Source organism: Dryobates pubescens, chromosome 13, assembly GCF_014839835.1.
Source record: "Dryobates pubescens isolate bDryPub1 chromosome 13, bDryPub1.pri, whole genome shotgun sequence".
Lineage (NCBI taxonomy): Eukaryota > Metazoa > Chordata > Aves > Piciformes > Picidae > Dryobates > Dryobates pubescens.
The window spans coordinates 29,342,724-29,358,225 of record NC_071624.1 but is presented as its reverse complement, the minus strand read 5'-3'; the positions used below and the strand labels follow the sequence as shown (position 1 = coordinate 29,358,225).

Here is a 15,502-nt window from a genome sequence, read left to right as displayed (position 1 = left end):
AGCGCTGGGAAAGGGCTTATCCCACAGAAGGATAATAACAGAGTGCTAGTAAGAAGGTCTGATCTGGTACCCAGTGACAGCACACTGCTTGCTGCCTAATTAAAATTTCATTAAGTTGGTTCTCATCCCTTGATGGAGGTCACAGACACACCATTGATGTGCTAATGTCTTACTTTTTCGCTTTTTTCCCCCTCTTTCACCACTATCCATCATCCTCTTAGATAAAGCAGTGCCATTAGGAACTGCTTTCCAGCATCCCCAGATGCAAAGGCACTGAAAGAAAGACAGCCATAATTCATCAGACTTATTATCTGTCCCTTATTTTCTCCTTAATTAAAAACACACACACTTTGTTTTTAATCCTTGGGCTTGGTTTGGGCATTAACCCCTCTGGTATTTGTGTGGAATACTCGAATTAGCTTGAAAGCAGGAAAGCTACCTGAAAGGCCAGGACTGGTTGAGCTCTGTCTGGGTTGGTTTGGGATTGGGGTTTTTGTGTTTGTTTTTGTTTTGTGGGTTTTTTTCCTGAATTTTGTGCATGAGAAGCTAAATCTGGGGAGAAAACCCCTCCTGTATGTGCCACACAGAGATAGGTCCCCATCAACTAAACACTTCATCTGAAGGGGAAGAAAGGAGGACTGGAGCCTCATTGCCTCCCTTGTACCTCTGTCATAGAATCATTAAGGTTGAAAAAGACCTTTAGGATCATGGAGTCCACCTGTGCCCCAGCCCAAAGCACCCTGGCTGGGGGGGGGGGGGGGGGGGCCTCAGACATCAGCCACCTCCCTGGCAGCATCATGCCTGGGGCTCTGCTTCACTACCAGGCTGGTTTAGGGAGGTTGGATCTGCTCCCACTGTTCCCATTGGATGATGCCAGGCACCTCCCAGTGCTGCTGGGCAGAGGATAGCACCTGCATAAGAGCAGGATGGAGAGGGAAGATCAAATAGGAAGGAGAAGGCTCTGGGATGATGCCAAAAGGAAGGTAATTGCCGGGGAGGAGGAGAGGAGGACGTGCAGGATCCTCTTCCTGGCCATTGCTTGAATGCTGAGCAGATGGTGGCTGTTTGTTGCTGTGACTCTGTGGGGGAAATATGCAGAAGCTGTGAGGCTTCATCCTCCCCGCTGTGCATGCAGTGTCTCCTGCAGAGGGGGCACCTTCCCCTTGTGCCTGAGTGGATATTCCTGCTTTGCACCAGGACTTCTTGCACCTTTGTGCATGGAGAAGGCACTGCTGTTATGGGTGCAGGGCAGTCTTGCCCTGCATAGTGTGGATGAAAGCAGAAGAGTTTTGGAGTGAAGGACCTGGTGGCCATGTGGTGCTGGTGGTAGTGTCTCGTGGGCTGTGGGGATGAACAGAAACCTGGCTGGGGTAGAGGGAAGGCATCAGTGTCACTGCTGCCCTGCAAAGAGAAACCAGTCTATCTGCACTGATCCTTTCCAGCTCTCTTGATTTGACTGCTCCTCCTCCACCAGGAGCCTGGCCAGGGGCATCTTGAGCCATGGGGAAGAGCCAGATCTAGTTGCCAATATCTACATCTGCTTCCCAGCATCAGCCCCTGGTGTGGCTTCCTGGGTCCTTGCCAGCACTGCTACAAATCCCAAAGCCCAAGTCCCCACCAGAACCTCTGTCCAGTGCTGATTATTTTTTGACAAGGTTAACCACCCTGCTGTCCCTTCAGTTTCTGCCTCTCCAGTTTAACCCCAAAACATATTCCCTAAATGAATATTTAGTCACACAGACCTCTGATGAGAAGGGGTTGCATGTAGAAAACAAAGGTTTGATGCATTTTGCTCCCTCTTCTCTTCCAGCTGCTTTTACAGCCAGTTTTTCCCCAGGCCATTCAGGGTTTCTGAGAGCTTTTCTGCCTCAACAGACACCCCCAGAAAGCCAGACACCTTCACTCTTTCTCAGCCCATGGCTTGTTATTTGTTTTCTCCCCACAATTGCAAAGATGTTTGATCAGGGCTGAAATACCCAAGCAGTACCAATAGCTTGCCTTCAGCCTACTGCTACAGGTACTGAGGGGCACATCCAGGATGGCAGCTATTGGGAAGGCTCAAGTTCACGTTCATAGAGTCATAGATTCGTAGAATGGTTTGGGTTGGAAGGGACCTTAAAGATCATTCAGTTCCAACCCCTCTGCCATGGGCAGGGCCACCTTCCACCAGCCCAGGTTGCTCAAGGCCTCATCCAACCTGCTGTTGAACACCTCCGGGGAGGAGGCATCTATGATCTCCCTGGGCAACCTGTTCCAGTGTCTCCCCACCCTCATTGAAAAGAATTCCAGTTAATAAATTGCATTAATAAGCTAATGTGCATTGTGGTGTCACCTGGCACACAGGACATGATGGCAGGAGCTTTGCCAGCTTGGTTTATCTCCAAGCCAAACACCAGGTACCATTTCTCAGCACTCACTTACTGAACCAGAGTTTTTTCCTCCCCTTTGCCCTTTTCCCTTTAAACTGTAAATATCATGGATGATGGCTTCCAGAGATGGGTTAGCCTTCTAAAATTTGTAATTAGGGACATGAAGTGATTCTCCCCAAGATGGTCATTGTGTGACATTTGAATTTTGATTCTTTTTAGTGAATGAAACAGCATCATCAAGAGATTTACTGCTGAGTGACTGTCACAGCCACAGTGTGTGTCAGATCTGTAAAATACTAAAATAATGGGTAGGGGATTGTTGTTAAGTGGAATTTATTACACTGCATAAAGGCATGTTTACAGACCCACCAGGGGACTATTAATTTGTTTGGGGATAAACAATTAATCTCTCTGGGAGTGGGAGCAGAAAGCCTGATGGGGTTTTATGTCTTTTCCCAGCATGCTGGATGCAGGACAGCTCACAGCCTTGGGCTGCTGGGTTCCCTAGGGGGACTCTCCTGGGGAGGTCTTGGGTCTGTGATGCCTGGGAAGAGGCAGCTCACCAGGCAGTGGGGTCCTGCTCCTTCCTTGCCTGTTTGGTACTGGGAGCTGTGCTCTCTGCTGTGATGAATGAGCTTTTTCCTGACCCTGCCTGGGCCAGGCTCTCTCAGGGGGCCTCGACACATCCCATTTGTTTCCTTCTCCTGTCTATTTTTGGGTTTCAGCTTTTGCATCCTGTTTCCTGCATGCTTTAATTTCTGCTCAAGATGCAACAGGCACAAGCATAGAGGAAAGAGTCTGCACAGTGGAAAGGGTTTTTAGCTGCTACTGTTTGGTACCTTTTCTCCATGGACTTCTTCAAACATCGTCCTTATTTTCCTTTGGGAGTGGCTGTTTGACCTGCAGGTGTGACTCCAGTACAGGGCAGCAGCACAGGAGATGATTCCTGGACAAGGCCCTGGAAAGGTTATAATAAGAGCAACATTTCTGGTTTACAAGAGACCTCAGTTCCCTTTCCCAAGCCCTGGTTGGATTTGGTAATGTTTTGGCCACCACTGTGCACACCAGGGTGCTTGCTGGCTCCAGAACCCTGCACTCTTGTTTCTGCCTGCATGACCTGTGATGGCAGGACCCAAACCAGACCCAGCTCCTCCTTCAGTGTAACACTCACCTGCAGCCATCCTATTTGTGCCTTTTTTTCTTGGCATTCTGTCCTGAAAACTACCTTTGCACCTTTCTGGAGGGATTAGCAGCCTGAGTGACTCATAGGTCGTTTCCAGCAGGAAGTGTGAGTTTGTAGGGGATTTGCACTACCATAATTAAGAAGAGCCTAGATCATTAAAAATAATATGCCTCACACAAGAGAGGAACCAGCCTGCTTCACAAGACCCCTTTCTGCTGAAAAATTCATTGCTCTAAATAATTAATGGTCCTCGCAAAGCAGGATGGTTTTGCATGTTGCTGGGTGGAAGGTGAAATGCAGATGCTGGGCAGAGTAATCCTTTTTTCCTTTTTTTATGAGTCTGTCTTTCCTCACTGAGCTGCTGCCCTGGGAGTGGTGGGGAGCAGGGGTTGTGGCTGCTCTGGCCAGTGGCCCTGCGCTGGGGGGGTGTCTGCATGATGGGATCACCCATCTCAACCCAAACCCCCTGTGTCTCTTCCAGACTATGGATGGCACAAGGCTGCTGCAGGTGTCCCAACCTCATCTCTGCTGTCCTGAAGCAGCATTTTTCTCTTTGGGTCTTGGTGGCTTGGAAGGCCCTGGAGAGGAGCAGATCCCCCTGCTGCCATAATCGCTGCCAAAGCAGCTGCTTCCTTTCTCTGGGGGGCTGTTCACAGTGCCTTGCCTTTTACACTGCATGGCAGGAATTCATTTATTGCTGGGGCAGCATCTGCATTGCTTGTGTGGGGTATAAATAGGCTGTAAATAAGATGCTGATTTCTGTGCACAGCATTGAGGGAAGCTCTCACACAGGAGTGTCAGGGGGTGCTCATGCTCCCCTAGCCTGTCCCTCACCAGCACCAGTGTTTCTCTTTTGGGAGCAGCAGCAGCTCCTGGGTAGGACCTGGCAGAACACAGCTCTGCCACCATGGCACCAGCCAGTTCAGCTCCTAAAAATTACCTCAGCAGTAAATAACAGAGGTAGATGTAGGACAGTGCCAGAGCTGTGGGGCAGAACTGCTAGTGCTGGAGATTTGGGTGGGTTTTTTAGATGCTTGGACCCCACATAGCCATCACAAAGTAAATCCAATTCCTTTTACTCCCCTTCAGCCTGCCTGTGGTTCCTGCTGCATAACTTGCATTTGGCAAATTATTTACTCCTGATTTGTAACTCCTGTGGTGAGGGGAGCAAATGGAAACATGTATTGGGTTTGTTCCTATAGTAACCATGGCTGTCCAAAAGCTCAGATATAGAGAGGAAATCAAAAAGACAAACTGCATTTCCAACCAGAATGGCTCAGCAGGGCAAGAAGGCTGAAGAAGGGCAGGTGGAGGTGGGACCTGAGCTCCTTAGGGCAGCTCCTGCACAGGTTATGAAGATGAGGCTTGTTAGGAAGATGGGGCTGGGACCTGTCTCACAGCTGTACAGCCTCAGGGAGACAAGACGCTGACATTACTGCAGGGTGACTCACCAAAGCCAGGAGCCTTGGCTGGAATTTGCTGTGAGCTGACAGGACTTGATGTGGCTGCTGCAATGCCAGGACTGAGGTGCCCTCATGCTGCTTGAATGCTGCTGTGAGCAGGGTGCTCGAGGAGGAGGCAGTCCTCATAGGTCCCCTCACTGCTGCCAGCCACACTGTGCCCCTGACTGGGCTGGCCTGTGCCCTCACTGCTACAGGGGCCATCTCACTGCCAGTGTCATCCCGTTAGAAGAGGTGGAAATGTCTTTTGAATGGAGACAGGAACAACAACAGTGCAGCAGCTGGGTGCCCATACCCCTGGCCAAGCTGGTTTTGCCATAAATTATCACTGTTCCCAGTTCTAGGTGTTGATGCATTTTGCATCTTACTGCTAAAACATCAAATAACAAACCTGGCTCCACCCCAGGCAGGTGATGGCAGGAGAACAGGCTGCTGTGTGGCCTCCCCTTTCACTGCCCCAGTTCCTGAGGAAAATGCTGCCCACCAGGCACTCCTAACCTGAAGGGAGCTTGTAGACAGGGAGATGTTGGTCTCTTCTCCCAGGCAGCCAGTACCAGAACAAGAGGACACAGTCTCAGGCTGCACCAGGGGAGGTTTAGGCTGGATGTCAGGAAGAAGTTCTATACAGAGAGAGTGATTGCCCATTGGAATGGGCTGCCGGGGAGGTGGTGGAGTCACCATCATTGGAGGTGTTCAGGAGGAGACTTGATGGGGTGCTTGGTGCCATGGGTTAGTTGTTTAGGTGGGTTGGACTGGATGATCTTGAAGGTCTCTTCCAACCTGGTTTATTCTATTCTATTCTATAGCCACCAGTTCCCCAAAACATCATCCCACAGCGTGAGCTGGGGTTGAGTAACAGCCCTAAATGGCCCAATTGGTTGCAAGAGAGGCTAAATCAAAGGCATGGCTGCTGCAGGCAAAGGCCAGTGGAGCTGCTGGAGGTGAGCTGGTGGGAGCAGCCTGCTGACATGGCACAGGCTGGCTGCAGTGAAACCTTTCAGCAGCAGGTTCCCCACCGTGGAGCTTCATTGGCAAAATAACTTCTAATTGCCAGGCTTGCAGGGGCAGGCACCATCATGAGATACATTTCAGCTCTCAGTGGAGGCACTGACACGTGTCACAGGCATCTAATGGCACCTGCATTAGTGACTTAGCCCTGTGTACCTGTAATGTATTTGCTATTCTCACCACAGCCTGAATACTCATAACCCCTGGGAGCAGGTGACAGGTGAACCGCAGGCTCAAGATGTAACAGTGAATTTGAGCAACAGAAGGGAGAAGGTAAAAAGTGAGAGAAGCCACCCACAATAGGCCCCCACTTCTTACACCCAGAGAGGGAATAGTGAGAAGGTGTCATGGAGACAGGGGTGGGGGCTCACCTTGCTGACATCCCCATGTGTCCTTTCAGACAAGCGCTGTGCTGTGTGCGGGTGGCTGTGCCCTGCTGGCCCTCAGCTCGCTGCTGGCCATCGTTGCCGTCCTGCTGCCTGGTGGAGCCTGTGAGAGAAGAGTCTGCACCCTGGCTGGCTACATGCAGACAGCAGCAGGCAAGTGATGGGGACTTGGCTCTTTGGGGTGGAAAGATGGGGTTTCCCTGGAGCACTGCCAGGCCATTCACAGCATCCTAGATCTCTCGCAAACCCTGACCAACGCTGGGATAGAGAGAGGTCCTTTGCTTCAACAATTGCCTCTTGTATCCATGCCTGGAAAATCTATTGGCAATCAGCCCCCACCAAGTACACAGGTCTGGGGCAAAGAACCTGGGCTGCAAGTCCTGCTCATTGTCCCCTGCTCAGGCTCTTTGAAGTTTGCAGTCAAACCTCTGGAAGGATTTCCCTCTCTGAGCCTTATACCTGAGATGGGCTGTGGGCAACACTGTCCTGTATCTCCCCCTGGCCTGCTTGGTGCTGCGTTTGTTTATATTTCCATTGCAATTGCTTTGTGATTCTGCCTTTGTGAAGTGCTGATGCAGAGGGGAGGAGGCAGGCAGCTGGAGAATGTCCATCCCCATCCTGTGCTACCTGTGGAGGAACAAACCCCACTTGAGACCAGTCTCTACTGCAGGGAGCCCCATCTCTGGGAGCTGAGGTGTTGGACTAAACAATCCCAACTGGACACGAGCCATGACAGAGATTAAACCACCCATTTGTGTCTGTGCCCGAGAATAAACTCATTTCCTTGGAGAAATCCTCAGGACCAGCCACGCTTTGTTATCCTCCCAGCAGCATTCAAGCAGCTTTGGGGGCAAATCCTGTTACACACTCTCCTCACCAGGGCTCATCCCATGGGAGCCGATTTGGGAACAGATGGAGGGGCCTGGCTCTTTAGCCACAGCTGCTCCAGCTCAGCTGGGCTGTGGGTTCACAGAGACAGTTGCTCCATCCCTTACAGGCCACAATTTGGGAATTCCCATCCCTATCACCCTGTATGTTGGCTGGGGGCTGTGGCCAATGCATCCCTTGGGTGTAGGACACAGGATGGAGAAAGCCCACAGTGTGGGTCACTGGGAAGTGGCTCAGGGTGGCCTTGCAAAGTGGTCTCCCATGTGGAGGATAAGTAGGACGGAAAGGGATAACCCTGCATTACCTTTGCTCAGGGAGGTGGCACATGCCTGCTGCGTCCGGCTCTGCAATGAGAGATGAGCAGGTCCAAAGAGAGGGATTAGGAAGAGTCCCTGGAAAGGAAACAGACTGTGGCAGATAAATACAAATGAGGTGCTCTGAGGGGGTTTGGTGATATTGAACAGGCTGTAAATAAACTGTAGGCTCTAAACGTTATTGACAAATGAAAATTTACCGGTTACATCGGAGGAAGCTAATGGGCTGCTCTGAGCCCTGCTGCTGCCTTGCTAAGTGTTTTGTATCCTGCTTTTTAATTTTGATTCGCTGTGGATTAATTCCCATTCAGAGCCAGGCAGCCCTGAGTCAACAGAATTAAATGGTTTAATGTATTTGCATTCAGAAAGGCTGCCCCTTTCGAATTTCTCTCGCTGTTCCCCACCCTCCGCAGGAGGAAGCTCTTCATTAGAAATCATCTGCAGCCAGGTGACAGTGAGAGGACCTCCTCCCCAAAAATCATATTGTCTCATGGAGGAAAGCAGGGATTTTAGGGTAGATGAATTTCTGTGGGAAGGAAGGAAAGAAGAACAAGCCCATGAGAGAGCAGCTTTCTGATACAGAGGCAGGCAGCTCTGCCAAGGGACCCCCTATAAAACCACCATGAGATGCCAGCAGAGCAGTGGAGAGGAGGAAGGGACCACATTTCTCCCAAACCTCAAGTTTTGCTGAAACACAGCAGGACCCAGAGACACTTCTCTCTGCCTGCCCTGACACTGTCCCTCTGAAATCCAAATTTTGCTGCTATTTCTCCATCCCTCAAAAGCAACTGAAGGTATTTTTCAGAGCACCAAAGACACAAATAAACAAGCTTAATACTACAAATTAAATCAGGCACTCTGATTTCCTAATAAAGAGCCAGGTGCATTCAGCCAGGAGCATGGAACATACCATAAAATGCATAAGCAGAGGGACTGGCTGAGCTAGGATCAGGCTCCATGCTCTGTCAGAAAGATGCCCTGAGCCACACGTACACAGATGCAGGTGCAGAGGCCAAGCTGAACCAGAATCAATCCTGAGAGCAGCCCTACAGCAAGGGGCAGTCATCCTCATGTGATGTCTTTAACACTGTCCTACTAATTTTTCAAAGATCCAGGTTGTGCCTTTTCCAGCCCCAGAAGGAAGGAAGGAAGGAAGATAGAAATCTCATGCAGATAGAGCAGAGCACTAATTGCAGACACAGACATGCCATCAGGGTTCAGAGCTGGGCTAATTGCCACCATACATTGAACACATGATTCCTGATGGCTGGCATCCACCCCTTTGAAAAAAACCAACACAGCCACACAAATGACAAGAGGATGATCCCTAATGAAAGAGTAAATGAGCAGCAGAGTGACTGGGGAGGATGGGAAGGATAAAATCCAGAACATTTGCTCAGCTCTCATGCCCTACAAGCAAAGCTGTCTCTAAGAAATTAGAGATGAGGCTCACTGCCTAAGCATGGTGCCAGCTCACTAGCACAAGCTGACCCCAACTCCCATTACTTACTCCAGGGACAGGGAGTGCAAATGGGTGCACAGCTGAAATCCTGCCACAGCTCTTTTCCAGCAAAAGCCTCTTTGATGGTGTTTTAAAAATAGGAGTTAATTCCAGGAAGAAATATCTCCTGAAGGCAAGGGCTGAGAATGTTCTTCAGGGCTGGCTGTGCCTGGAGAACCTCTCAGGTGGCTCCCAGCTGCTGTACCAGGAATCTACAGCTTATAGCTGGACATGACAGTTTACCTCTGCAAAGCTCTCAGACGAGTTTTCAAGGAACTGCCAGTGGTGAAGCTGCTGGAAGGAGCACAGGGCCATCACAGCATCTTGGGCACCAGCTTCACCCATGGGCACCAGTCATTGATGCCCGGGGCAGCCCCAGGGCTCTGCTCTGAGCTTTTGCACATAGCCCACACCATGCCCAGCAGTGCCACAACATTGTGGGAACGTCCTGAAGGCCAGAGTTGCTGAGAGCCAAAGGAACCTCTGCTGGGTTTCTGTTTCTGCACCCTGGCCCAGCATCATCTATGCTTCCATGGCAATGGCCTTTCCAGGGCAGTGAGGCTCACTACTAGTGGAAACTGAGCTTGCAACCAAGGCTGAGCAGACCCCATCAAACAGCAGATGTGGGCAGCTTTCTGCTTTCGTGGCAGTAAGGGCAGGTTTAAGAGGTCTGCTGTTAGATTAAGCTGCTGGTGACTGTGCTCTGGCACTAAAGCCAGTTGCATCCACTGCTCAGGAAAGGCAACAAGTCTTTGCAGAGGGGCAACAGGGACTAGCAGCCTTTCTCCACAGTTCCTTTTGCTACCCTAAAAACCCCCATTAAAAAAGAAAAATCAAACAACAAAAAAACCCAAGAAGGTGTTGCTTTTTGGAAGCTTTTCAGGCTCTTTACTAAAAAGTGGCAGCCAACCCCTCAGTGGTTAATAGCTGGATCATCCCCAGCTGCCCCATAGCTGCTGATCCTTTCCCTAATCTCTGAGATGTGCCTGTAAAACATCCTGACAGGAGGAGGCTGCAGAGCCTTGCACCTCACTGAGGACACAGGCACACTGGAGCAGGAGGGAAGCCTTCAGGGAGAGTTTTGCTTTCACCCCACGCTGCTCACTGTCTAATCCTACCACCATCAATTTACTGCTTAAGACAAACCCGGTGCTGAGGGCAAATGATCCTGACCTGCCTGTGCATTTCTAAGGCTCTTTCTGTTTCAAAAAGCAATTTCCCATCATCACTGCGACAGAATCAGAACAGCCATAAGACTCCAGCAAGACAGGCAGAAACTCCCCGTTACACAATTCTCTTGCTGAGCTGTGCTTTAAGCACAAATTTCATGGTAGTCCCAAGAGCTTCTTCCTGCAAAATTTGATTGCATTCTGCAGCCAAGATGCCTCTTACTGGCAGAAGCATGGTGGCATTACAGAGACGGACACAGCTTTTGGTTAGTTAAGCACCAAAGCACAATGCAGGATGCTCTGTGCCTTTTGAAGTAGTTAAGACAATGATCATCAGGTAAGAACACAGAAAGAGGGAGAATTGTTCATTTTCAGGTCAAAGGGAATATTTTAAAATGTGTCATTTCCCAAGAATTGAAAAGCAACCCAGAATAAAATGGACTGTGCCATTCCCAAGAGAAGGCTCTGCAGGATGACTGGGATGCATGGCAGGTCCCTGGGCAGGAGGCTGCCCAGTTTCTGTGTCTCAGTGTTACTTAGGAAGGCAGTGTGTGGTCACTGGCCCCATTATGCCTCCCATCCTGCCCTGCATCTCAGCCCACCCTTGGGATCGATGGTGCCCTGGTTTCCCAGCTTGTGCAGGCTCTGAATGGCAAACAGCACTGTCACCCACGTCCGTATTGATCCTCAGATGGGTATTGATCAGCCAGGGGACATATAGGTAATGTGTAATTAGTATCTTAGATTAAAAATAGTACCAAGAGGATGTACAACCAAGCTGCCTGGGTACTCCAACCCTTTGCTAGCATCTCTGTGGTGGCAGCAAATAGAGGGGTCATAGCTGCCTGGTAATTGCTGACCTGCTATTAAAACCATTGTGAAAGTCTCCCCTTCCCTGCTGCCATCATCACCATACAAGGCAGTCTTGGAGTGCTGCCTGGTGGGGCAATAGTGGAACTGTTGCCATGACTTGGGAAAGTGCTGCTCCTCTTGCCTGTGTGTTTTACTCTGTAGCTCAAGTGCTGTGTTTTTAGGGGTGAAAGATGCTGTGAGCTGACAGAGCTTCACACCCATCATAGCCTGATGGGGAAGGTGCTCTGCCAAATATCACCTTCTGATGCTCTAAGGACTTGTGGCACCAGCAGCTGCTGCAGGTGCTGGAGAGCAACGTCCAAGGGTGTTGCAGGAGCCACAGGACAGAGAGGAGGCAGCATCACAGCACAGCCCCAGTAGCACCTGTTTGAGGAGACATAAATGAATCAGACCTATGGCCAAGACTAGGGAACAGGTTGGGGTTGGCTGGCCAACACTGAGACTGACACTGAAAATGTTCAGGGTTGGCCAAGGAGACAAAAGTTGGAGCTGGGCTCAGACCCTGCAGCCTTTCCCACCCCCTCCCATACAGCCCAGGCTGGGAGCCGACCTGCAGCCAGTTTCCTGATACGTGTTTTCGTGGCCATGGCACCCAGGAGCCCCATCCTGTTGACACTGAGTGCTATTTGTCGGAAGACAGCCCTGGAATTTGGAAGAGGAAATTGGCAGCAGAGGCTGGGTGGGGAGCAGCACCCTGTTGTCCTGGCACTGACTTGATTTTAAACTACCTAGACCTTCCCCCTTTCTTGTTTTAAAAATAACATCTTGGCTTTTATCACAGAGCTGATGTGGTCCCTCTTGTGGGGCTTAAAAATGTGCTCAGGCCTGATGCACCGACCCTGCTGGCTGTGTTCCATCACCAGAGCAGCATTAAAGAATGTTGCCATTCACAAAGGTCCCCCCAAAACTGCAAGATTTGGCTAAGCAAAAGGGGAAGCACCAGAAATAAAGCAAAGTCCAGCCTTGATGCAAGGTGCTCAGGCATGAAATTAAAAAGAGCAGCAAGAAACCTGAACACAGAGATGGGTCCAAGGGCAGCTCTTCTGTTTTACCCTTGTGTTTCTCTGGGGAGAGCAATGCTCCTATCATGGCTGGGAGTAATTGCATGATCCTCATCACTGCTCAGGTCCTCATGGCCATTTTCACCCATTCCCCTCCATGTTTCACCTCTTGTCCTTGCAATAGAGACAGCAACCAACAATGTCAGAAGCCCCCAGTTCCCTCCCTGGTGCAAGGCATTTCCCCTTGCTTTCTTTAATTACATTAGCAAAGTTGAAAAACTGCCTTTGGCACATTATTATTCAGTCAGTGAACTCTCACTAATTCCTGACACAACTAATAAATATCTGATGGTAGGAGCCTGCTGCTGGGGCACTGGAGAGGGAGCTCTGTCACAGCCCAGCCCGAGAGGTACTTTGTGCCTGTGCCAGCGTTGCTTATGCCTGACTTAGCTCTGCTCTTGGTGGTTTTTTCTCCACTTGCACTGATGTGAATCCCTTTTTGCTGCAGTTTTTTTGCCAATTTGCTCCAGAATTCAGCTTTGTAAACAGCTCAGTGAAAACCATCATCATAGACCTTGGGCCGTTGTATCCTGGAGCAAGGACTGCTCTGAACCCTGTGGAGATGGTAGGCACCAGCACCAAAGCCCAGATGATGTTATTCCACCAGTTACTACATGCTCAAGAATTTAATGAACTCCTAGGTTAAGCTCAACCATTAACTTTTTTTCTGTCTACCTTCCAGCTGGGAGGTGTCACCTGGGAGGATATTGTAGGGGAGCAAAATGAGTTTGCCAGATCCACAGATGGATGGGCATGGAAGTGGAACCACAAACATCAGCTCAACTTCAGCCTTTAAGTAGAGGAAATTTTTCCTTCTGCTGAAACAGTAATTTCTCTGTGCTCACTTCAGTGCATACACACAAATGACAGATCATCTTGGTTCCAGAGCCATTTTGTGATTGTATTTTCCAAAGCTAAAATCTTCAGTGGAGAGCCAGACCATTAAACTTAGCGTTAAAAGGGAGCGGCGCTGGCAGCTTTCCTAACAGGCAGGCTCCCTGCCACAGGTTAAGTGTAGATTAGCCTCCCCTGGGCTTCCAGCTCATTTCATATGAGGTGCAGAGCTGCTGGAGAAGAAGGGACCAGAGCCTGCCTGTGCTGTAGAGGAGCTGAGCCCTGCCTAACCGTTGGTGAGAGAAGCTATGGATTCACTTCCTTCTGGCTTTTCTTTCTTCTGCCTACTTCTCAAACTGTGCTTTGATTTTCTTCAGGCATGGTTTTGCCATGTGGCACAAACCTGCTGACTTGGTGCCTTTGTCCTCCCTTCAGGCTGAGGATGTGGTGCTAGCAGCGTGCTGGTGCCAGGAGCAGGGTATTTCTCAGTAGCCCCATTTAGAGAATAAACCAGCCATGTCCTTTCATTGGTGTCTCAGAGAGGCAATACGTTTCCAGTAGCATCAGTGACAGAAGCAATATCCTTTCATTGCTATCACTGGAAAAGAGCAGGTCTCTACTGCAAGAAGGAACTATTTCACTTGTACAAAGCATATTTTCTATTCCCTTAAACCTGGGGAAAGCCTTGTCATATTAATATGTGGCAGAACTGCTTCTCTTTTAACAGTTCTCCTAGGGATTTGAGTTTAGACCAGTTATTGCACTTGGATGCAGTAACAGCCCATAAAAAGTGTGCTTAGTAAATAACAATGTGTTGTAATAAAAGAGAACAACAAATACCAAGTGCCACTGGGCCTCCAAAGCTGTGCCTCTGAGAAAATACAAGACAGTCCCAAGGATCCCAGCACTGTGCCAGAGCCATGAGCTTCAGTTTTAGAGGGAATTTGCTTCCCTTCACCTGTGACTCTCCATTCAGTTTACAGGCAGTTGTTCCTTCTTCTACAATGCAGGAGGGTTACTCCCATTCTAACACTTTTGAGGTCTCGGCATGCTGCTCAGGAGGACTCTTCAAGCAGTTCCTTTCCAAGCAGGCTCCTTCATATGAGTTTTGGGGGAGGGATGGCTTTGATTATGGTTCATCTTTCATGGAGCTTAAGCATGCTGGTTGGCTGTTGCAGGAGAAAACCTCTTCACAAGAGGATCCCTCTTCCCTTGCAAGGTCAGGTGCAGTGCAGCCAGGTCATCACAAACCATATCCTGCAAAGCTTCAGAGAATCTGTCATTTAACAGATGTTATTAGAGGCTGCCCAGCCTGCTTGTGGCATGCCCACAGCACTGGGAAGAAGCACATCTCTTTACCTCCTTGCTGTGTAGTTCTGTGCTTTGGCTCATAAACAGTTAAACTTTTCTGCCCCTGGCTTGACTCATGTTTGTATTTGCTGTTGCTGGAAGATGGCAGATCCTTGCAAAGCCCCTCCAGGGCCACCTGAATATTCTCCCTTGCTGTGGGGAATGGGACTCCTAACTGAATCTCATGCATTCTGAAGCAATTGTGTAGAGGTCACATCATCTTTATTGACTCATCCATCTGGACTGAGTGTATAGTCCAACACAGAGGGGAAAAAAGCCTCCCCCATCCTCTCTGATGCTAACAGGGAGCTCGGGACTGTCATGGCCAGCCTGCAGTTCAATCTGCTCAAGAGAAGAATGACTGCACCCCTTCATTTCAGGGAGCTTTGGTCAATGCCAGCCCTCTCTCTCTGTGGTGGAAGTTTTTGGCCAAGATACGATGTGCTAGACCAGTATATTAGCAGCATGGAAGACAGTCTGGCCTTAGTCTCAAAAGCTTGCTGGCTATAATTTAACAGGCATCTATTTGAACGTGGAGACAAGGACCTGTCAGCACACAGAGCAGGGCAGTATCTAGCAATGAGAGCAGCACTAACACACTGCCCTGAAACTGAAGGCCGATGTCAGTTTAGGGTGAAGCAGTGAGCCCCTAAACGCCTCAAAATCTGTTCTCCTGAGATTAGATGAAGCTCACACTATCTGTAGATTCACCTGGGAAGTCATTACTGGGCCTTGCTGTTGCTGTACAGTGAAGATGTGTTGGTCTAGCCTTGGAGAGCAAGGTGATAAATCTGCAGCTGCTCACTGCCCTTTGTGTTGCAAATTGGCCAGGCAGTTAACGGCTGTGTTCATGCATCAGCCAGCCCTGCTTTGAGGGAAGGCATGCACAGAGGTGAGATTTCCCAGAGAAAGGAATTCTCTTTCCAACATTTACAGCCCTGGCTAACTGGCAGGATCTTGGCTGCCTAGGTCTGACCCTTGGGTGGCATGTGGAGTATTTCAGTCCTGCCTAAACTGGCTCTAGAGGAGTATTTTGGCTTCGGCACCCCGAAGAGCAGGCAGGCAGTGCTGGGTGAGCTGAGGAGCCAGCCCAGAGAGCAGACCTG

At 49.7% G+C, this 15,502-nt stretch overlaps 1 protein-coding gene across 1 annotated transcript in view; it reads left to right on the top strand.

The window, feature by feature from the left end:
• LHFPL7 (LHFPL tetraspan subfamily member 7) overlaps positions 1 to 15,502 on the top strand; it is a 64,507-nt gene that overhangs the window by 5,288 nt on the left and 43,717 nt on the right. The window contains exon 2 of the mRNA XM_009903257.2: positions 6,421 to 6,559. Coding sequence (XP_009901559.2) covers positions 6,421 to 6,559 — 139 coding nt within the window. The remainder of the gene's footprint in view (positions 1 to 6,420; positions 6,560 to 15,502) is intronic.